General features: G+C 39.8%; 3 protein-coding genes across 4 annotated transcripts; 2 read left to right on the plus strand and 1 right to left on the minus strand.

Moving 5' to 3' along the window:
• Positions 1 to 540: 540 nt before the first annotated feature.
• LOC121787658 (5-formyltetrahydrofolate cyclo-ligase, mitochondrial-like) lies at positions 541 to 2,887 on the plus strand. The gene is made up of 7 exons (XM_042186462.1): positions 541 to 785; positions 883 to 1,023; positions 1,382 to 1,546; positions 1,792 to 1,833; positions 1,951 to 1,996; positions 2,373 to 2,443; positions 2,543 to 2,887. Exons 1-7 carry the CDS (start codon positions 560 to 562, stop codon positions 2,677 to 2,679), a joined length of 828 nt encoding a protein of 275 aa, XP_042042396.1. The 5' UTR covers positions 541 to 559; the 3' UTR covers positions 2,680 to 2,887.
• A 277-nt stretch (positions 2,888 to 3,164) lies between these two features.
• LOC121787657 (LRR receptor-like serine/threonine-protein kinase FEI 1) lies at positions 3,165 to 6,551 on the minus strand. 2 transcript variants are annotated; one of them, XM_042186461.1, is made up of 12 exons: positions 5,924 to 6,551; positions 5,724 to 5,859; positions 5,560 to 5,631; positions 5,395 to 5,466; positions 5,216 to 5,287; positions 5,055 to 5,126; positions 4,897 to 4,968; positions 4,696 to 4,802; positions 4,432 to 4,554; positions 4,016 to 4,348; positions 3,678 to 3,932; positions 3,165 to 3,604 (listed from the first exon to the last, which is right to left on the minus strand). In XM_042186461.1, the coding sequence occupies exons 1-12, from the start codon at positions 6,009 to 6,011 to the stop codon at positions 3,258 to 3,260; spliced, it is 1,749 nt and encodes a 582-aa protein (XP_042042395.1). In that variant the 5' UTR covers positions 6,012 to 6,551; the 3' UTR covers positions 3,165 to 3,257. The 2 variants fall into 2 exon arrangements, with proteins under 2 accessions (XP_042042395.1, XP_042042394.1); XM_042186460.1 differs by having other exon boundaries at positions 4,432 to 4,611; positions 5,924 to 6,545.
• A 13,316-nt stretch (positions 6,552 to 19,867) lies between these two features.
• Positions 19,868 to 24,145, plus strand: LOC121787934 (protein NRT1/ PTR FAMILY 2.11-like). Its single transcript, XM_042186778.1, has 4 exons — positions 19,868 to 20,295; positions 20,383 to 20,600; positions 21,149 to 21,705; positions 23,141 to 24,145. Exons 1-4 carry the CDS (start codon positions 20,157 to 20,159, stop codon positions 24,048 to 24,050), a joined length of 1,824 nt encoding a protein of 607 aa, XP_042042712.1. The 5' UTR covers positions 19,868 to 20,156; the 3' UTR covers positions 24,051 to 24,145.
• Positions 24,146 to 24,163: the final 18 nt, after the last annotated feature.

Below are 24,163 nucleotides of genomic sequence, written 5' to 3' on the forward strand. Positions count from 1 at the left end.
TAATTTTTATGATTAAATAATTTTTAATTATTTAAGTTGGTCAAAATTGTGTTTATCATAAAAAAATCATAAATTATTTATTACAACTTAAACAATTTTTAAATAATTAAATTATTTATGATTTATTTAAAAATAATAATTTTGATGATTAAATACTTAAGATTTTTTTAAGTTGGTCAAAATTGTGTTTATCATCAAAAAATCATAAATTATTTATTACAACTTAAACAATATTTAAATAATCAAATTATTTATAATTTTATTTAAAAAAATATTTTTGATGATTAAATAATTAAAATTTGTTTAAGTTGGTCAAAATTGTGATTAAAATCGTTGACCGTTAAATATTAACGGAATTGTTAACGGAGGACCAATTGTGATCCGATTTGAAATGTCCAGAACCAAAAAATTCAAAAGATAATGTTTAGGACCAAAATGATAAAATGAGCATATGTTCAGGACCAATTTTGACCTTTACTCTTTTTTCTATAAAGATTTGTTTGATTTTTCAATATTTTGCAGTTTAAATAATAGAAAAATGAAATATTGACAAGATAAAATGACCATAATAGGTCGGCGCGTACAGAGATTTGCAGAGCGGATGATACCGCAACTGGTTTCACCAACCGCCGCATCGCCTTTTCTACCCATTCTCAATCTACGCTCCTCCACCACCATGAGCGCCGCCGCACCTCTCGAAGCCCTTTTCAAGGAGAAAAAGGCGCTTCGCTCCAGAGTCAGGAAACAGCTCAAGTCAATGGACCCCGCCCTCAGATCTCAAGAAGGCAATCACCAATAACCAATGCTTACATTTTTGGATGATTTTCTCTCCGTTCTGGAGAAAGATTGGATTTTGAAATGTGGGTTTTTTTGTTGATGCAGATGAGGCAATCCAGCGTGTGGTTTTGGAGGCTCCTTGGTTCAAGTCTTGTACACGACTCTGTGCTTATATCAGCTGTGCTGCTTTGAGAGAAGTTGATACTTCTAAAGTGTTGTCTGAAATCTTGAAGAATACACCCCAAGGTAGTGTGTGTGTGTGTGTGTAGGAATTGATTAAGGAGTATCATCTGCTTGAGCTGGCTTATATGTGATCTTACTTGTTCCAATTGTATTTCAAATTGCATTTTGATTCTAGGACTTTTATGGATTTAAAAAAATGAATTTTTGGTAAGTGCAGTCTGTGGTGCTATGTGAAGCCTATTTGGTGCAATGCATGAAGCAATAATCCTTTCTTAGCATTTTGTATTATGTGATTTTGCACAATGTCACTCGTTTGGGTTGAAAAGTGGGAAGGTAGAGGTGTATGCAATGGGATAAGGGGGATTTCTTTATGAGATTGTGTGTGGTGAAATGAGTTCTAATTTGCCCGTTGTGCGATAAGATGATGATTCGCAGGCGAGGAAGAAGCTCTATGTTCCGAGGGTGGAAGACAAGAACAGTTTCATGAGGATGCTGAACATCACTAGGATGGATGATTTGGTTGCAAACTCAATGGATATTTTGGAACCTGAATCTTGCGATGCTGAGGGGAAGGAACGTGAAGACGGTATGTAAAGTTCCTCACTATACTAACTGTTGAACAGCATGCGTTTTTGCTTAATTTCTTTTAATTTGACAGTTATATCAAATGTTTCTTCCATGCTGTGATCGTCTTGATAAATAGGCTTAAAATGCAATGCATAGCTTTGAACTGTATGTTATACGAGAAAGGAGTTTAAGAACAGTTATGCTTGTTAGTTGGTCACTCAAAATGATCTCTGATTCTAACTAAGCTTAATTATTCATATGCAGTCATGCTTGCAGATGCACCTGTAGATTTGTTTCTTTTACCTGGTAAGGCTTCAAACCTTTTCAATTATGATTCTTCTAGGAAACCTAATGTACTGATTCGACTAGATACCTGTTTCCATCAACATAAAGTGTAAGTACATATATTCTTTAATTTTGCAGGGCTTGCTTTTGACAAATCTGGTAGGCGCATTGGCCGCGGGGGAGGGTATGTCCCTGATTCTTGTCCTTGATATGTTGGATTTTATACGGTTATGATATCATGAATCTATGTATACTTGAAGATCTTCAGAAATTTCTAGAACCTGAAAGTAACAAATCTCAATATAGAAAGAATAATTTGCAGTAGTATTGTCATTTATTGCCTTAATGTATGATCTATTTATATTCATGTCAGAAAGATTACTGCCAAAGGCAAAAGAATACGGAGTTACATAAAAATTTAAGATTTTGATGGAGACAGCATTAAGTGCCACCATTTTGTTTTCTCTCTTAGTTTTAGCTATGATATTCTATCTTCATCAAACACATTGATGTCCATCTCCCTTTTTGTTTCTTCCGATGTTGCAATTCATATACCGAAGTTATTATGATACATTCCTCACAAAATACCAAGAGCTTGCCAAGAACCGTAAGTGGAAGAAACCTCTATTTGGTGCGTTTCTGTATCCTTTACACTCGTACATACGTTCGAAGTTTTAGCTTCTACATGTCTTTACATATACTGACACATTCATTTTGCTTTTATGTATAGTTGCTCTTTCATATTCACTGCAAATATTGGAAGATGGTGTTATACCTATCACCCCCAATGATGTCCCCATTGATGCTCTTGTCTCATCCACCGGGGTGATCCCCATTAGTCAAGCAGCCAACGAGATGCATCTGTGATGAAGGTACAACGAGATGCATAACCACGTTTGTCCTGAGTTACTCAAACAGCATATGATACAAGGAAATTTGGAATTGTTGCTGGATAAAATGCTCTTAAACACCATGAATGTATCACAACTCTATTTCATTTTTCCTGATTTTTACTGGATTTCATGTATTCCTACAATTTACCTATGCATTTATGATAGATTTTGTTGGTGGTCAATTTCAGTTCTTACCAGAGACAGGTCTATTATATGAATCATAAAGGAAGATTCTTTCTTGATTTTTCCTTGTAACTTGGCATAACGGTTCTATTAGTACGGTTTCGATTCCAATATTTCGAACTGTGAACCGTCAATTAACCGACAGCTACAAACCAAAACCAGCAATAAACCACAGTTTTGATCCAAATTGTCATACGACCGGCCAAAAACCGCCGGTTTGGACACAAAACCGTAACTGCCAGTTTTAGATACATAATCAGAACTGCGAATAGGGACTAGTAGCGAAAACCAAGCCAACCACAGATGCCATTCATTAACAATGTACAATGATTGTTGTGCAGCAAAATGCTGCATTTACTCAATAGCACTTCAGCACTTATCTGAATAAGACTCATAGTCACTGAGGCACGGCGATATCACTTCCCGCTCCAACAACTGCAGCACCTGCTGCATCGTCGGTCGTGCCTCAGGGTCTGCATCTGTGCATCTCGCTGCTATCTCAACCAGCACCTCCACCGTCTCCATTGTCACGTCCCTGCACCTCCTGTCGACTATATCCTCCACTCTATTCTGTGTGTTGATCCATCCCACCACATTCAATCCCCTTTGCACGAACATTGGATCCGTTGGCCTTTTCCCCATCACCAGCTCCAGCAGCAGCACCCCAAAGCTGTACACGTCCGACTTCTCTGTTGCTCTACCGCTCTGTAAGTACTCTGCACCGTGTTTAAAACCCCTGTATTACACATTCCCCGTAAAAGGCTCCTACTTTTATGAATTGAAACAAACCTGGAGCCAAGTAGCCGAATGTGCCTGCAACCACGGTCGTGACATGAGCATCCTCGTCCACCAGCAGCTTAGCAAGGCCGAAGTCTGACACACGGGGCTCTAGTTTTTCATCAAGGAGGATGTTGCTCGACTTTATATCACGATGGACTATCTTCGGAGAGCAGTCATGGTGCAGATACGCCACTCCTCTAGCAGAGCCAATAGCTATCTTCATACGAGCGTTCCAGTTCAGCAGACACTCTTCATGGATATTGTCTGATCACATTGAGTGGCAAATGTTAGTAACCATATGATAAACATCGTGTTTTTTCATTGCATTCGAACGAGGAGAGCTATACCGTGCAAGAAATAGTCCAAGCTTCCCATGGCTAAGTAGTCATATATAAGAAGCCTTGCTGTCGGGAGACGACAGTAACCTCTTAGGTTTACGAGATTTCTATGCTTGACACTGCCTAAGATCTCGATCTCTCTCTCAAACACCTGATCCGAGCCTTGTCTCGTCCCGTCAATCTTCTTTACCGCAAAAGTTCCACAGTCGTTCATAACCATTCTATATACAGTTCCAAACCCTCCAGCTCCAACGACATCTTCCTCTTCAAGAGATTCGATTTTCTCTACAAGCTCGCACGAAGGGTATGGAAGGTCACCATGGAAAGTTATGAGCTTGGCTCCTGTTACAATATCAACAAGTAGATAATAAGATATAAAAAGGATCGAAGGAATCTGATAAATTTGTTGAGGCATTTGTTCATACTTCCTTCTTGATGTACTTGTTTTTTCACTTCTGTGTAAGTTTTTGCAGCTCTCTCTTTCTTCGTCAGCAGCCAAACCCAGAGAAAACCGAGAAGGAAAATAATCCCAACGCCTAACATGGATACTGCTCCAATCACGATACCTTTGATGTAGTGAGAGGATCGCTTGTGCACTGTCGAACCTACAAGTTTGTGTTAATACTTGCTGTAAAATCCGTAAACCAGAGCTGTGTTTTTAGCGGTTGCTACTAGAAAGCATGTGATACCTGTTGCTTCGTCACTTTCAGCATGAGGAAATACAGCCGGAAAACCAAGTGAAGTTCGACAAGGCTTGTTTACTAGTTGGCCACACAGATCTAAATTGCCAATAAACCTAAGCATAAGCATAGAACTTTAGAACAGTTTCTGAATATTGTTGGAAAAAATTCGATCTGTTTAATGATGAAGTTCGAGACGGAGGATCTTACGATTTGCTCCCAAACTTGCTTAGCACACCAACATCAGGGATTTCACCAGACAAGAAGTTTGATGACAAATTTCTGGAAAGATTGCATAAAAAACTTTGCTGTCAACATCTCCTTGAAGCAATAGAGTGGCATGTATGACAGAATGTTATGTAACTTACAGATATGCTAGACGCGTTAAACGACCTAGAGAAGACGGTATAGCACCTTTCAGTGTATTGCTCGATAAATCCCTATGCATCACATCACATACATACATCAATAAAGCTAGACATCAATTAAACAGATGCTACAATCTGAAGAAAATAAGCATTGATCTTACAATATGGTCAGCATAGAAACGTTTCCAATAGTCGAAGGTATTCCTCCTTGAAAATAGTTCGCTCGAAGATACCTACACAATCTCACAATAAGGATCACTTTTTATCCCATAAGAACACCAATTCATTCCAAGAAAAACTATGTAAATCGCCAAAAAAGAGCTTCCACATTTCCACTTACAAGGCTCTGAGTTCAGAACACTGTGCAATCTCATTAGGAATAGAGCCATGAAGACTATTCTGATGAAGTGCCCTAAATCAAACAATTCAAAACAAGCAAATTAGATAAACGAATATGCTTGTAAACTGACAATTAAAACAACAAGATTACAAGAGGGACTCTCACAGTCTCTGTAATTTGTTGAGTGCACAAATGCTAGGGAGTATAATTCCTCCAAGCTGCATATGTGGTAGGTTTCTAAATGCACAAAAACAAAATTCCTATCAATATAAGCTGAAAATTTGATGAATGAACATGAATGTGAGAGCAAAAATAAGGGTTACACATACATAGATATCACTCTTTGGTCATGTGGGCTGCAAGCAATACCAGTCCAATTACAGGGAGATTCATCAATATCTTCCCAGTTACTCAGAAAGTTGTTGCTGTCATTCAAACTGGCCTTCACTTCCAACAGTGTAAGACCTAGAGAGAGAAGATCAAAAAGACTAGATTTTTACAATGACTTTGGCGAAAGAAGATGCTATACCATCTGGAGAGAGAGCAAGAGAGGAGCCCAGCAAAAGGGCTGTTGCCAAAGCAGCTAGGAACTCCAAAATTGAAACACCCATTTTCATTTCTGGACTCCAAATGTGAAAATCTTTACCACGTACATAAAGCTTCCAAGAATGGAATTTTTTTCACTTATTAATGTAGCACTACTTTCGTGGAAGAATTTGAATGGAAAGAGAAAAGGGGAAAGTACTTATGATGAAAAGGTTGAAGCTTTGTAGGGATGGTGGGTAGTATGATTAAAAATGTGCTTACTTCAAAAATTCATAATTATTACTTTCATTACAAGAAGTTACTAGCTGAACCAGAACACTGTATGAGAATCTGTGCAGCGAATTTGCTGGCATTTTGAGGCGCGCAAAAACTGTTTGGTAAAATGAAGAAACAAGATAGGTGTCGGGTTTTGAGATTGGGATCGGGTAGACAAATTATACGAACTCAAACAATCATAGATAGCCCAAGATTTGTTCTTGTAAACAATAATAAAATGCTGAAGGCAACTTTCATTATGGGCAACCATCTACAAAGCTTCATCTCTAGCTAACAGTAAACTAAGAACATGCTTCTACAAAAATAGCTAAGCCAGAAATGTAACCATTATCATTGCAATGAAATTCTCAAGATAACCAAACACACAAAGGGGTGAACACTCTCAACGAGGCTATTCCAAAATTTATCGAGGTTTACTTTAAAAAATAAAGTAGCAAGTGAGTATTTATACAGGTCGGAAAAATGGATATGGGAAAATAGTGTTTAAAACCAAAATTCGGTGTGCCATGTTGCCTGTAAGAGCATCCGCAATAGCGGACGTCGGGGCAGACGTCCGCTATTGCGGTCGGACGTCCCGGCGGACGTCCCAATTTTTGTTTTTTTTAAACTCTATATATAAGGCTCGTTGCACTTCATTTCATTCGCACTTTCTCTCTCTCTACTTTCATTTCTTGCGAAGATAAATGGAGCATGACAGTGATTCTCCCGCCATGAGCGATTCACAAACGCCGAAGTTCCCCGTTGGAGGTGGGGGAAACGCCGGCGGAACTGCAGGGATGCCCCAAATGATGCCCCAAATGCCAGCGATAATGGGCGGGTACTATAATATGTGCCCTTGGATGGTACCCCAAATGCCCTGGGGGAGTGGAGGGACAGTGCCCCAAATGCCTCAAGGGTAGTGGAGGGACGGTGCCCCAAATGATGCCCGTGATGGGGGGAATGATGCCCGGTATGATACAGGACATGCCTGCTGCTGCAGGAGCAGCAGAGTGGGGGTCCCTCAATCGCCTGGGGACAATGTGTGTCGCCCATACATGGATTTATTGTCTAGTGATTCATAGAGTACTCCACTTGAGACTCAGTTCACCGTCATTGAGACTTTCTCTTTGGAGGAGTTGGTGATATCTCCGGTCAGGGAGTCTCCCACTGAGATACCACCAGCGGTAGGAAAGTCGAAGAAGAAGGGCAAAGGGAAGGGCAAGGGCAAGGGCACTAGTGAGTCCTCGTGTGTCCTCATCGACGAGGGGGGGTGGCGGACGAGGGAGAGGAGGAGGAGGAGGAGGAGGCCGGCGAGGGAAAGAGGACCGTCTGGAGCGAGGCGAGTGCGTCGCCCTGGCAAAGGAATGGATTAGTATAGTCGAGGATCCCTACATCGGGGCTAGCCCGGCAGGTGGGAGGACTCACGATGGAGAGCAATGCCGGAAACAGTGGGAGCGGCTGAGGAGATCGTTCACCCGATTTACCGGCATCTACGAAAACAACGTCCGTACGGCAACCAGCGGCATGTCCATGGAGGATGTGAAGAGTTTGTCCATGCAGCAGTTCATCGACAAGAAGAAGAAGTTCGGCGTCTTCAAATATTGGGATGTCAATCTTGTGCTGCAAGATTCCGCCAAGTTTTTTGCGGGTGTTGAAGCTGGCTGGCCGAAGCGGGTGAAGCTCAACTCCTCCGGCGAGTACAGCAGCAGTGCCGATTCCCACGACCTCCCCGATGCGGACGGTTAGGGGAAGCGCCAGCGGGTCCCACGAGGTCCAATCGGCAGCTCCTAGCCAGGACAATGCCGAACTCACCCACCTCGCGCGCATGCAGCACAATCATACTTTACTCGACACCATAGAAAAGTGGCGGGAGGCGACTGACCCCTTATACAAGGAGATGTTGAAGGGGGTCATCGACAGTATGAGGCGCGAGTTGGGTCTCGCACCCCTGCCCGGGAGTGACGGCAGGTCTGGCCAAGGGGACGACGAGGAGTGAGGCGGGGGCCGCGTGTGTCGAAGTTTTTGGATGTTTTTTAAATTTGAACTATGTATTTTTTTAACTATATATTTTTTTTATTTAATCGTGTATGTTTTTTTAAAATAAATTTGAACTATGTATTCATGTCGAAATTTTAATTCCGTAAAATTGCATATTTGTGAATTTGTGAATTTTTATTATTGGGATGTCCGTCGGGATGTCCTTGGGGATGTCCACTGTTATATAGTGGAATGTCCTTATGACGTGGCAGTGTTGTGGGATGTCCTTATGACGTGGCAGGAGGTGTTTGGAATGTCGGTCGGGACATTCGTTCCTATTGTGGATGCTTTAAGCCACCTAGTCGGTGACCCTCGTCTTTGATGTCACATTTAAAAAAAACTAATCACACTTTCTCTCTCTTCATTATTACTCCAATTTTCTTTTTTTTTCTCTTGCATAAATATATTAAAACCCTGTATCATTCTCAAGTTAGTATCAATAATTGAATATGTCGAGAACGCATACAATGCTCAGCGGAGCTACCAACAGAGAGAATGTAGAGATATACGAAGAATACCATATTTCAGCACTTAGAATTCTCATGTTGTACATATTCCATATTTAAAGGGCTTACATTGCTCTAGCTGGCTTCTTCAACCGCTCTCAATACTTTTTAACAACTTCTGTAAAGCTAAGTAATAGTAATTTGTAGTAACTGTTAAGCATATTGGATGCTTAATGAATAAAATAGAAAGTTAGGGACTGAAGTGCAATAAGTCATCTTTTGAATTCTGTTATGAAACTCTTGGCTCATAAACGTCGACACTCGCACACCAATTAGAGTCTCAAGCTCTATTCCAGATTAGGGAGAGAGGAGAGAACGAGCTGTACATTTTCTCGCTGTTCAAGAACCAAGTAGAGTTCTTGCAGTTGAGTGTGTTGCTTCTTGAATGTACTTGGTTCGCCTGAGTGAAGTTTGTTTGCTATTTTCATTCCAAAGGCAGCAAGATCATTGTGTATTTTCCTGCTTGAATGTTGAACGGATCATACTCATGAGACAAGGTCATCCCAATCTAGCAGGGAAGCATATCAATCACTATCCAGTACACTAAGATGTTGCAAATAACTCATGTTTCCTTTCACGCAGAAGATTTTAATGATGATTAAAAATTGGGGCTACCCAACCTCTTAATAGAAGCAGGCCACATGAAACATAAGAAACAAAATGGAATGAATACTCCAACCTCTATTTGATCCACATCATCAAACACCCTAGCACACTTGCCTAATTTTTATACTACTATTAATTAGTACTAGTATATGTTTCAGAGAAAGCAGATCAACGCTGCAATAATACACATTTAGATTTAACACCAAAAAAATACAAAATCCAAGCATATTCGTACAATTCTAACACTGGTGAAACAAATAAACTACATCGTTTGCAAATTATCCTCATTTCAGCTCATCCCTTCCAACAATATAATCTTGGTACGGCTTAAAACTTCTTTGAAATTCTAAGTCTTGTTTTTTTTTAAGTTCGAAACATTTCCAATTCCGTTGGCCCATAAACATCAGTGCTATCATCAAAATCCAATTCTATTGGGCAACCCACATCAAATATCTCTTTCCCTACCATATCCTTACCAAGATCACAAGCAAGGTCTTGGCTTCTCCTAAAGAAATGAGTTGAAAATATGTTTTTCTCACATCCACGTTTTGAAATATCCATTCTTGATGGACTTTGCACGAAGGAAGACGGATTATGACAAGATAACTTCAGTTTCTGGATATGATTGCTCATATCTTCAGTATCATCTGCAAGAGAAACAGAATCATGTTGAGGTCTGACATCTGAGCTTGAAATGTGTTCCTGAGCAACCTCCACAACCTTATCACATAAAATTTTGAATTGAGAATGAGATGAAAAAGCTTCTGGATCTTCACCGTACAACTGGCTTTCCTCTTTAAGGTCATACTCACAGAGGTCATTAAGAGCATGCGTAACGCCATGGGCCGGGCCGCAAATCGCGAGTCCCGGCCCGTCCCATGCATTACACGGAAGGCCGGCACGGCTCAGGCCCGTCCCGGGGCAGCGTTCCCGGCCTGGGGAGCGTCCCGTGTCACGGCCCGGGACGGCGTTGCACGGTGACGGGCCGCAACTGGCGAGTCCCTGCCCAGCGTTACACGGTCCTCGGGCCGGGCCGCAACCAAATTTTTTTTTTATTTTAAATTCGAAAATTTTTTCTATAAATACTACTCCATTTTCATACACATTCAACTTCAAATCTCTTCCTAGAATTCGAAAAAATGCCTCCTCGTCAAAGAATATTCGAAGATCAATTGACCCGAGTGTTAGGAGAGGCGGTACCGGCAATCCAAGAAGAAATGAACAACGAAGTTGAACGCTTCCAAGCTGCTATTCAAGCTTGGAACGAACAACGAACCCGGGAACCACGTACCCGGATGTATATTCACCGAGACCGTGAACAAGCTGCCTTGCGGCTTTTCACGGATTATTTCTCTAGAGATCCGCGATGGAGTGATCAGATGTTCCGTCGCCGGTTCCGGATGCGGAGGCCTTTATTCATACGCATTGTCAACGCCGTTGTAGCTCGTGACCCGTATTTCTGCCAAACTACCGATGCTGTGGGCCGGGAAAGTATATCGACGTTGCAGAAATGCACGTCTGCCATTCGTCAACTCGCTTACGGAACTACATCAGATATGTTCGATGAGTATCTCCATGTAAGCGAGCCTACTGGACGGGAGTCCCTCGCTAGATTCTGTCGGGCAGTCGTCGAAGCATTCAAGGATACGTACTTGAGAAAGCCAACGACCGACGACGTTAGCAAGTTGGTCGACATGCACGAGCGGGCCCACGGCTTCCCGGGGATGCTTGGAAGCATCGACTGTATGCACTGGCAGTGGAAGAATTGTCCAACGGCTTGGAGAGGACAATACACTAGCGGGCACAAGGGCACACATCCCACGATTGCGTTGGAGGCCGTTGCCGATTGCAGATTGTGGATCTGGCATGCCTACTTTGGTGTCGCGGGGTCCAACAACGACCTCAATGTGTTGAACGAGTCTCCATTGTTCAACGACTTGTGTGCTGGGCGAGCACCGAACGTAGAGTTCACGGCCAACCACCGTCGGTATAGTATGGGGTACTATCTGGCAGACGGGATCTACCCTCGATGGCCCGTGTTCGTGAAGACTATCACAGCTCCGACAACCGATCGGAGGGCAATGTTTGCCCAAAGGCAAGAGGCGGCTCGGAAAGATGTCGAGCGTGCATTCGGAGTCCTCCAAGCGCGGTGGGCTATCGTGAAGGGAGCGGCCCGTGGTTGGCAGCGGTCAAACATCGCCGACACAATGTATGCATGTATCATAATGCATAACATGATCGTTGAGGACGAACAAGATAACGTCACTTTGTGGAGCGACGATCCGCTCGCCAGCACCGGGAGTAACTACGTTGTCACCGAGCCGCCCGTGCAGGGCCTTCCTCACGACATCCGCAATGTCATGGCTCGTTCAGCTGCGATGCGCCAAGAGGAACAACACACTCGCCTCCAAGCCGATCTAATCGAAGAAATTTGGACTCGCAACAACGTTTTCCAGCATTGACGTTATGTTTTTATGTATTTTATTTTCAGTTTGAAAATTTATATGTTGTAATTTTGCAGTATTCGATGAAATTAAATTTTCCGTGTTATAAATTTTCAGTGTTTTTTATTTTACTTTCAAAATAGGCTGGAGTTGTGAATAGTGTCGTTTATTAGTTGCGGCCCGGGCCGCAACCTGCAGGGTTACAGCAGTTGGGGCCTGGGCCGCAACTGTAGAAGAATGATGACGTGGAGGGGACTTGGGGCCGGAAATGGGGACGGGGTTACTGATGCCCTTAATAGCTTTTAGAAAATAAGCAGGAACAACTGTACTTTTTTCATGGCTACTTTTTTATGGCCCCACTGTACTTTCCTCTTATTCGTCCCTTAACCGTCTCTTAAATTACTATTCATGGGTCTCACTGTACTTTTTTACTTCATCTTTTAACTAAGGAACAAAACCTGCAATCCTCCATCTCTTATTCGTCTCTTAACCGTCTCTTAAATTAATATTTATTCAATTTCGTTTTTTATTTTTATTTCCCACAAATTCAATTAATAAAAACACACTTCATTAATTAAAATAAAATTACAACATAAAATTCGTAAAATCCTAAAAAATTAAAAATACATAATTTAATAATTTCCTCCGCCAAATTTTGCCCAAATGTGCTCCATTAGATCATCTTGGAGTTGGGCGTGGGCGGTAGAATCACGTGTCCTTGCCCGAATAGAGAACCGTTCTTGTATAGACGGATGCACTCCACTGCGAGGCGGACTACTTGCGGTAGAGCTTCCGGGGGCTTCAGGGTCGAACCAATTTCCCGCCTCAGGTCCTTCGTCTTGGACAATCATGTTGTGCAAGATTATGCAAGTATACATGATGTCGATCATGCTCTCCATGAACCACGTACCAGCCGGGGCTTTGATAATGTTGAAGCGCGCTTGGAAAACCACGAACGCCCGCTCCACATCCTTCCGAGCAGCCTCCTATTTCTGTGAAAAAAGAGCCTGCTTTGCGTTCACAGGCCTGGTGCACGTCTTCACGAAGGTTGGCCACTTCGGGTAGATGCCGTCGGCAAGATAGTACCTCATTTTATAGCGCCGGTTGTTAGCGGTGAAGTTGATGGCCGACGCTTTACCATCCAAAACTTCGGCGAAGAGGTCGAATTGGTGGAGCATGTGTATGTTGTTGTTCGAGCCGGGGACCCCGAAGTACGCATGCCAGATCCATAGCTAGTAGTCGGCAACGACCTCAAGTATAATGGTGGGGTGGGTGCCTTTTTGGCCGCTCGTGTACGACCCCCTCCACGCCACCGGGCAATTCTTCCATTGCCAGTGCATGCAATCGACGCTGCCAAGCATCCCAGGGAATCCGTGACTTCTTCATGAAGGAGGAGCAGAAACTGGCAATCTGTCGTGCTTGGCTTCCGAAGAAATTCGTTGGTGAAAGCTGTCCGGACGCCTTTACAGAATTGGATCAAGCACATTATCCTAGTGCTTTCTCCAATGTGGAAGTATTCGTCGAACACATCCGTCGTTTGTCCAGTCGCAAGCAGACGGATTGCTGCAGCACATTTCTGCCGCGTCATGTGGCTGGGACGACCGACGGCGTCAAACCTTTCTTGGAAGAACTCTTCCCGGGCCTCCAATGTATTTGCGATGTGGAGAAATAGCGGTCGCCGCATGCGGAAACGGCGACGGAAGTAGGTATCTCCCCATACCGGGTTATCGCAGAAGTAGTCGCGTACTAACCTTGTTGCTGCTTCCTCCCGGTTATGATGGATGTAAGTCCGGGAGCGTCTTTGGGGCGGCGCGGCTTCCTCCGCCTCCCGGCGTCGATCTTCTTCAAGTGATTCTTGCATTATTCGATGCATTTGCTCAAATAGATCCATTAGATCGATTAACTTTGAGAGAAGAATAAAATAGATGATTTGAGATGAAAATTGGAGTGGAAAGAGAGATGATTTAAGAAGATTATATGTGTATTTGTGTGTGAAATGAGGATGAAATAGGAGTATTTATAGAGTAAAAAATAAAAATAAAAAAAGGGAAAACCGTCGAAAACAGTAATATTACCGTTTTTGAATTTTAATTTATATTTTTTTATTAAATTTGAATTTAAAAAAAAATGATTTATTGTGTCAGCGTGACGAAACTCACTCACGGCCGACGAGTGGGCGTCACGCATCACCCCTGAGCGCGCCACGTCGCGCAAGCGCGTGGCGAGACAGCTCGCACGCTGTCTCGGCGTGACGTGGGTCTCAGCGGGATGGTGACGGGACAGGACGCTGCAACGCGTCTCGCGCCCGTCTCATCACAGAGGGATGGGATTCGAGCCACCCACGTAACGCGTTGCGGGTGGCCTTAAACTCTTCGGGTTTTCCCTCTTTCATAAGGCTCAACAATTGTTACCTTTCTCTCTTTATTTTTTTACGCTATAGATACCCACAACTTCTTTCCTAATTTTTCCACTTTGTTGATACATGAACAAATCCAGCAATAAATAATTACTACTCCTAAAAATATTTATTTTTTCATATGGGAGTGATCAATTGCTAACTCACTCTCTAGTAGCTAACTACAACTAATTTAAGACTATAGGATTTTAAAATTTTAATGGTTTAAAATTTGCCCCGTGTAATTTTCGTTTTTATTAATTAAATCGAAAAAGATTAAAAAAAACTACCAAATTAGGGTTTTTGATGAAAATATCAGTATAATGTTTTGAAAATATCAACACAATGCTTTGAGAATATCAACGCATTGCTTATGACAATACATTGCTTTAAGAATGACATTCTACATGTATTATATTGACATATTTTACATAGTATAGTGACATTAGTTGCAGTACGAAAAATTGCAAATTTTTGAATTTTTTTAAAAATTTTGAAATCGGAACATATGCAAGTGAGATCTCGTTAGAATCCTTATGAAATTATCTTTAATTTGATATATGTTGTGCGAAAAAATAATTTAAATCGAGAAAGTTATATGCGTTTTAAAGTAATGTGTTTTTTTTAAAAAGTTAATTACAACTAATTTGTTGTGAATTGACCTTAATACCCTTATTGACTTTTTTTTATCGTATTGACATTTCGAGACTGATGATCTAGGCCATTGATTTGAATATCTAAGAGTTATTATTTAATTATAGTTAGCAATTAAGCATTGAGTTAGCAATATAATTAGGGATGTCAATCGGGTCGGCCTATCGGGTTTCGGGGCAACCCTAGTCGGGTTGCGGGTCAATCGGGTGCGGGCTAACCGGGTTGTGATACTAATATTTGATATATTTCGTGAAATTTTAATATATGTTTTAGAAATTTAAATATTTTTTTAGTGAGTTTAATTTATTTAATAATTATAATATTAATAAAATTCAATATATACTTTTATATTTAATATAAAATTGAAAGTTATTTTTTTTAGTTATCTATATCATAAAATTAGTCAATGAAGTGTCGAATTAGGAGTAAAAAAATAGAATAATAGAAATTTTATCGGGTTTTCGGGTCAGCCCATCGGGTTTCGAGTCTGGCCCTAACGAGTTGCGGGTTAATCGGGTGCGGGCTTATCTGTTTTAATTTTATCGGGGTAGATATTTCCGGCCCTAACCCTGTAAATTTGCAGGCTATTCGGGTCAGCCCACAGGTTGCGTACGACACTTACATCCCTAAATATAATTCTCTCCTCATATACTTCTACTTATATACCGATAAATTTATCTTTACTGAATATTGTAGGTCGACTATTCTTCAAAAATATAAATACTTTAATTAAAATTGTTGTAAAACATTAACAAAAATATGCATATATTATTTGGATTTATTGCCAAATTTACTAATCCATCGCTAGGTTTGGACGGGGCAAAGAAGCGGAGACGGTTTTTATTTACCCATTGATTATACTAACTACGTTTATCAAAAATAATTTTGTTTTTTTATATTTGGATTATCAGCTAAAAATTTTCTCTATCGATTTATAGCAAGCTTTAATCTACCTTTCTATCTACATCTTTCTTATTTATTCAATTTCGCATTTAAATTTGAGTCACTATCAAGCCTATTTTTTATGGGCGGATGTAATATATTGCATTCCTCTATAATTTGGATGCGGATGACATGACATGACGCAACCTTATCTACGTAAGAGCATGCAAAACGGTGGACGGACGGCGTCCGTCCGTGCCGCTGGCAAGAACAAGGTCCGCCGCCGCTGGCACGGCGCTGCTCACTGCATCAAGCGCGTCCGTGCCAGCGAGCAGGCGACGTGGCGAGCAGCGATTGGGCAACGTTTTTTTTATTAAAAATCGGTTTTTAATTAAAAAACCGATTAAAAATAAAAAAAATATTTTTTTCACTTCCCAAAAAATATATATCCGTTTTTCACCATTTTCCACTTTTTAATTTTTTTTTATTTTTTTTCCCAAAAATACACATTTTCATCTATAAATACCTCACTTTCACACCCAAAAATTCACACCAAACTATACAAATCTCATCTTCATTCTCTCATATTCATTCTCATCTTCATTCTCTCATTTTCATTCTCATCTTCATTCTCTCATTTTCATTCTCATCTTCATTCTCTCATATCCATTCTCAAAGACAATTGGGAGTAGTGCCGTCGGATGAGTAGTCGTCCACGGGGTATTTTTAGTTTTTAATTATGTAGTAATTTTTAATTTTTAGGAGTTTAATTATGTAATTTTTAATTTTTAGTATTTTAATTATGTAATTTTTAATTTTAGGATTTTAATTGTGTCTTTTTTATTTTATTTGTAATTTAAATATTTATTGTCGTTTTTTAATAAATTTTAATATTATGGAAATGTTTTTGTTTAATTGAATTTTAAATTGAATTATGCTCGTCCTTACGGAAGAGCACAGCTGTGGGTGTTGTGCTCTCGCTAGAGAGCAGGTAGAAAAAGTGGAGTCGGGCCCACAACCATGCTCGCTGCCAAGAGCACGGTTGTGGTCTTGTGGATGCTCTAACCGTGATTATTGGTATTATAGCTTAGTCAAATTGCTAGATTTGGAAAAAAGGAAAGGAATTCATTAGAATCGCCTATGTACTAAATTTGTTGTTTAAGATAATATTCCAAATTTTTATAGATGATTCGAGGACTTGGTTTGAGACTTGAGTAATCACTAATTTTTAAATTTTTTATGCTATATTATGGATCCATACATTTCCGTCCATGCAATGAGTATCTTTTAGTTTGTTTAGTTACTTTATATTCCATGATTCCTACTTCCACAATCAATGATTATATTTTCCTACTTACGATTCATTAATTCATAAAAGTTAGTGGTGACACAAAAGAATTTATCCTTAGTTGATTTGAACAAATTTTATAAAATCATGACATTGTTATGATAGAAATTTCGAACTCAATTAAATATACCTCAATAACTAAAATGATGTGATGTTAGTTCCAATAATGTGAACACCCTAACACAAATTGATATAAAACATTGACTTATGCATGCATTCACATTTATCTATTTGCTTCCATCCCAATTCCCAAGTGGATTGTTTTCTTGCTGCCTAGCTTTATTTTTTAAAAGAAAAAAATACATCAGTTAACTAAGATAAAATTTGATGATGATAATAGTAGAGTTAGAGTATATCTATCCTATTAAGCGAGATTCGCGGCTTGTAATATCTTTCCTATTATTTTGCGATAGGGGGTAGTTCTCTTTTTCTAATATTTATATATTCCCACATAAATATTTATAGAAATACTAGCAAAATAAGTAACAATTGCATATGAATTTGATCTAAATTGTGGGTATGTCTAGACTAGGGAATTTTTTCTCATAAATTGTATGCCCACAAGGCCACAAGATCTTCGCCCATCTAGCTAATTCTAATAAATGATCTTTTCACAAGATGTCAAAACTACCATTTTGTGAGTGTATATAAATATTTATCGGGATAAGAAAAAGACATTATGGCATATAGAATAGATGGAGCACTACATAAATGGACCACTCCATTACATTACTCATCACAAATTCATGATAATAGCTTCCACTCTTTCACTTAGCAATCATACCAACTCTTTTATTTTACTTTTTCCCAAAACTATTGAAAGATGATATTATTGCCACAAAAATTATAAGCATAGTTTGGTAATAACTAAAATAACCTTGAGGCTTCTCCAAGAAAAACGTCCACTGTAGTTCAAAATCTAGTAAAGGAGGCAGTATTTTTTATGAAACCTGATGACAAAAAAAGATTACTATGAACATAAATTAATTCAAGTTTTTTTCATAACGTAATTCAAGTTGTGATTTTCCTTAGGCCCACAAATGTACGTACATGCCGATAATTAGCGGGCGGTTTGGTACTATTCTATTATTAATACCTCCGTCTCCAAAAATTTGTCCCACTTTGACGGGTTTTAAGAAATGTAATGGAAAGTGAGTTGAAAAAGTTAGTGGATTGTGGGACCTACTTTTATATATTAGTTTTATAATAAAATGTGAGTATGAAAGAGTTAGTAGAATATGAGGTCAATGACTAAAAATGGTAAAAAGTGAAATGGGACAAATTTTGGGGGACAAACGAAAATGGAAAACTGGGACAAATTTTCAGGGACGGAGGTAGTAAATTATAAAACCTTTCCTTTTAACAATTTTTTAAAAACAAAAGTTTTATCCAGTATTAAAGGATAAATATATCATTTTGTCTGATTGTTTTGATGTTTTAATAAAAATGACTTAATCTTTCGGTAATGAAAGACCGAAAAATTCAATTTTCAATCAAAAATGTTCTGATAAATTTTTTTTTTAAGTTATGAAATTATCCATAGAGTATTTAAAGTCTCTTCCCCAATTTTTTGACAAAACTCTAGCACAATTCTTAGAGCATCCATAGAGGAGAGCACACCGTTGTCCGTCCGTCCGTGCCACTGGCAAGAACACCCTGTCCGCCGCTGGCATGACGCTGCTCTTAGCTAAGAGCACGTCCGTGCCAGCAAAGCAGGGCGACATGGCGCGTTTCTATTGGCCGTTGGCATTTTTTTTCTTTTTATAAAAAAATCAAAAATAATACCAAAAATTAAAATAAAAATGGATTCCCAAAAATATACAGATTTTATTACCATTTTTTTGAAATTTTTTTGAAATTTTAAAAAAATTAATCCCAAAATCATCTATAAATACACACATTCATCATCCATTTTGGCGAAATTCGGCCACGAGTAGTGAGTTTTTTTAATTTTATGAATTTAATTATGTAATTTTTAATTTTTAGGATTTTAATTATGTAATTTTTAATTTTTTTGTAATTTGTAATATTATTCCAGTTATTTTTAATGCATTTTAATATTGTAGAAATGTTTTTATTTAAATTGAATAATAGAATGGTGGAACCCTTGAGCATGTCCTTGTGGAAGAACACGGATGTGGGTGTTTGTGCTCTTGCCTAAGAGCAAGGAGTAAAAGTGGGTCCGGCCCACATCCGTGCTCGTTGTCAAGAGCACAGATGCGGATACTCTTATTCTCCATCGTTAAAAACCTATGCCTATCATGTCTTCCTCGGCAGCCATACCTAACTCCTCGGGATTCTAAATCAAGAAGATGCTTTGTAAGCAAAAATTAACTTGCTGATTTTTATTTTCTGAAAATTGTTTTCAAGTTATTCACCTTTGTAACAATTGGTCAAATTTATCTCCAAATTAGATAAACCAAAATGGAACCAATCCAAAATTAATTAAATTGAGAAAATAATTAGATATATCCATTTTAGTTTGACGAAAGTTGCCTTCCCAAGAACAGCATTCCTGACAGTCTGCATGGTCCATGTATTAAATCACCAATTATTCCTATTTATGAATCACATTTATAGTGACAACATCCATACACACTAAATTAAACATAAAAATGAAATAAAGCTCAGCAAAAAAAATTACCAAAATCGTAACGAGATGAAACATGTTCTGACACATAGAGATTAATTACTTAACAAATAAATAAAATAGGAGCATTATATTTTACAACTACAATTATCCTAATCTTTATCGGGAGTCAAACTTACCTCCTAAACTAATTCAGTTACTGTGTGAAACAACACTGTAGATGGATAATCAATCATCAATCCACGATCCAAATCCCCAATTTCTCCCAATTTTCTCACAAAATTCCACTCCCAAATTTTGGCGTTTCAGCAAATACCTCATGTGCACGCACCCACCCTTCGTCATCATCACACAATATTTTTTTCTACAGAAAACGTGCCCTGCCGACGACAAAGACAGGTTAATTTCATTATATATTCCCGGCCAGACAACGTTAACAAATCGCCCACGCTTCTGAGCTAATGCTCTTCCATTGCCATTTCCTCTCACATCGTAAAAAATGGCGGAAAATGAGAGAGAAAATGGCGACGGATCTCAGATCCGCCACAAGGATAACAACGATGAGGAAATTGTGGTCGGAGATGACGATGAGCCTGAGGTTAATTACAGAGGAATCAGAGCCATGCCTTACATCATTGGTACACTAATTAATCCATTTTTCTTTGTTTATTTCATTCTTCTTCAATTGATTACGAAGATTAATTGTGTGTTTTGAATTTTGATAGGGAATGAGACGTTTGAGAAGCTTGGAGCGTTGGGAACGCTTGCTAATCTTCAGGTATACTTAACCACCGTTTTCAACATGTCGCGCGTTTCCGCAACCACGCTTCTTAGCATCTTCGGCGGCACCACCAACTTCGCCACTCTCCTCGGCGCTTTCTTCTCCGACACCTACTTCGGCCGCTACAAGACCCTCGGGTTCGGCTCCGTCGCCTCCTTCCTGGTTCGTATTCATTTAAATCACGAATTTTGGTTAACTTTCAATCAATTATACTCACTATGTCCATGATTTAAAGTCTTATTTTAATTAAGTGCGGATTTTAAGTTATATGAAAAAGAAAGTAGATTGAAAAAGGTAGGTAATGTGAGTCTCACAGGACTCGCTCCGTTTCGTTTCACTGTAATTGGGTCTTATTCCATTTTGGATTGTTTTACTGTAATTGGGTCTTATTTCATTTTGGATTGTTTTACTATCGTTGAGTCAATTTTTTCACACTCCACTTAACTTAGTTAACACAATTTTTATAAAATCTCGTACTCAAAAGAAATGTCTCTACTACATAAGAACAGATGGAATATTAACTTTATAGCGAGACGTGATTGTAATTATTTAGTTGAGTTTGGAGTCCATTTATCGAAAAAAATATGCACTTCAAATTTTGGATGCTCCGAAATGGAAAATGTAAACTTATTTCATAGACAGATGGAGTATGATATTCGAAAATTGAATACATCTATTACAAAATGACGTCTTTTGGTGATAACTACCAGGGTCTGCTGGTGATAACGATGACGGCGGTGTTCAAGGGGCTGCACCCACCGCGCTGCGCCCCGGAAGCGGCACAGTGCGTGGGGGCGACACCGTGGCAGATGACGGTGCTGCTGCTGGGGTTCGGGCTGATGATCGTGGGCGCGGGCGCGATCCGGCCTTGCAACCTGGCATTCGGGGCGGACCAGTTCAACCCGAAGACGGAGGCCGGGAAGAGGGGGATCGACAGCTTTTTCAACTGGTACTTCTTCACGCTGACGTTCGCGCAGATGGTGTCGGTGACTCTCGTCGTCTACGTGCAGTCGGACATCAGCTGGTCGATCGGGCTCGCGATCCCGACGCTCTTCATGCTGATCTCTTGCTTGTTGTTCTTCCTCGGGACTAAGATATATGTGATAGTGAGGCCGGAGGGGAGTTTCCTCACCAGCTTGGCGCAGGTGGTGGCGGTTGCCGTGAAGAAGCGGCGGCTCAAGCCGCCGAAGCAGCCGTGGATCAGCCTCTACAAGTACATGCCGCCCAAGTCCATCAACTCGAAGCTGCCCTATACCGATCAGTTCCGGTAAGTGTTTAATTTGTTTTGTTATGTTTTTCTTTAATTAACTTAATTAGGGAATATTATTAAATATGGGAATCAAATCTAACTTTTTCTTTTGGAATCTAAAAACTATAGTTTGATGGAATAATAATAATATTAATAATTATTAATATTTTATTGCGGAACTGGTCCTACATCTACATGTACCAACCCACACCACTAGTGCAAGCACCACCACTACTAAATCAATAGTTGCATGATATTTGCCTTATCAAATGGAGTAAAATAAAATAAATGCATGATATTTTCTCTAATTTTCTACTCTAAAATGTTGGTATTGTTAACATATTATACCTGTAAAATTAAATACTACTATTATAATTCTAATACCATTAATCCGTTTACATCAGAACTCGTAAGGTAAATCTTCCGACAAGAAAAAAGAGCAAGTTGAAAATTCCCAGCCAATCTCACTTTTTAAAAGTGCTTAGCTAAAATCTTAACTTTCCACCACTCACTTTAGAAAATCATAGTCAATTTTTACTCTAAAAAGTGAACACATGAGAAAGATTTAAAGTTACATTTGTTTAAGATTCATTTATATGCGATGTCACAAAATAACATCACACACTACACATGTGTGTTTCTGAGATGCAATCTTCTTTAAGTAGATCAGTTTAACTAATCCTCAAATACCACAACTTTATAATCAATTGATTTGGATAAACTCGAATCATTTTCGTATAATTTCATCCGTCCCATAAAAATATCTGCAAAATTTTCATTTTCGTTCGTTCTATTGAAATATGGGCATTTCCATTTATGGAAAGTTCTCCCCAACTCATTATTCATATACATCAATTTGTTTATAATTTATACCACTATAGTCCATCATTACAACTCATTAAACGTTAATAATAATGTACTAGATCATATTATCCACTAATATTACTTTAATTATATTTTTCGTCATCTCTCTTACTTTATCAATAGTGTATTAATTTCAGTGTTACATATTTTTATGATATGGAGGGAGTAATTTATTTTAGTGTCACTCCAAAAACTACCATCATTAAATATTAGGGTTTAGCCCCCAAAATAATTATGACAATAACACCGTTAAAAACAGAAACTTACTTTGGAGTCAAACTCTAATAATAGTAAAAAAATTGATAGAAGTAAAATCATAGTTTTGCAATTATTTTATCTGTATATGAAATGTATTTTTGATGGTGATTTATGAAACTATTTTCTCTTATGTTTTCCTTTTTCGTTTTTACTTTACTATTTTTAAAAAATAATCTCGTTTTAATAATTACTACAAAAAATTAGTAAACGGAAAAAATAATTAATTTTTTTAAAAACATTATAATTCTAATACTATTATACAAAATTTTATTATTTAAATAGCTATTATATTATTCTTTCATTAAATAAATAATTACATAATTGCCAACAGATTTCTGGACAAGGCGGCGATCATAACCGGCGGCGACGAGATGAACCCCGACGGCTCCGCGGCGAACCCGTGGCGCCTGTGCAGCCTGCAGCAAGTCGAGGAGATGAAGTGCGTGCTCCGCGTGATCCCGATCTGGGCCGCCGCGATCCTCTATCACGTCGGCGAGAAGCAGCAATACATCGTCTTCCAAGCCATGCAGTCCGACCGCCACCTCGGCCGCCGCGGCACCAAATTCCAAATCCCCCCCGCCACCTACAACATCTTCTCCATGCTCACCCTCACCCTCTTCGTCCCCCTCTACGACCGCGCCTTCGTCCCCCTCCTCCGCCGCCTCACCGGCAAACCCGGCGGCATCACCGTCCTCCAGCGCATCGGCGTCGGCATCTTCCTCACCATCGTCGAGTCCCTCGTCGGCGCCATCGTCGAAGACCGCCGCCGCGCTCTCGCCGCCGGCGACCGGCCGGTTGCCAGCGGCCACAGCGGCGCAGTGTCTTCAATGTCGGCGATGTGGCTGGTGCCGCAGCTGGTGCTGGCCGGCTTGGCGGAGTCGTTCTCGGCCATCGGGCAGGTGGAGTTTTTCTACAAGCAGTTCCCGGAGAATATGAGGAGCATCGCGGGCGCGTTTTTCTTCCTTGGGTCCGCGGCCGCGAACTACGTGAACGGTCTGCTGATCACGGTGGTGCATCGAATGACGGAGGGGTCGGCGGCGGGGAACTGGCTGCCGGAGGATTTGAATCAGGGGAGGTTGGATTACTTTTACTATCTCATTGCGGCGCTTTGTGCTTTGAATTTTGGGTATTTTGTGATGTGTGCGAGGTGGTATAATTATAAAGGGAGTGGGGGGAGTGTTGAGCATGAGATGAGTAACAGGGACATTATAGATATAGATTTGGATTCAAGAGTTGTGTGACAAATTTGGTTTTGTATTTAGGGTGGATGAGATTGGTGAAAAGAAATGTTGTGAAATTGGAACTTTGTATCCATAGTTTCTAATCTCTGTGTCTACATTTTGGTGTATAGTTA

Source organism: Salvia splendens, chromosome 22 (genome assembly GCF_004379255.2).
Source record: "Salvia splendens isolate huo1 chromosome 22, SspV2, whole genome shotgun sequence".
NCBI classification, from domain to species: Eukaryota; Viridiplantae; Streptophyta; class Magnoliopsida; order Lamiales; family Lamiaceae; genus Salvia; species Salvia splendens.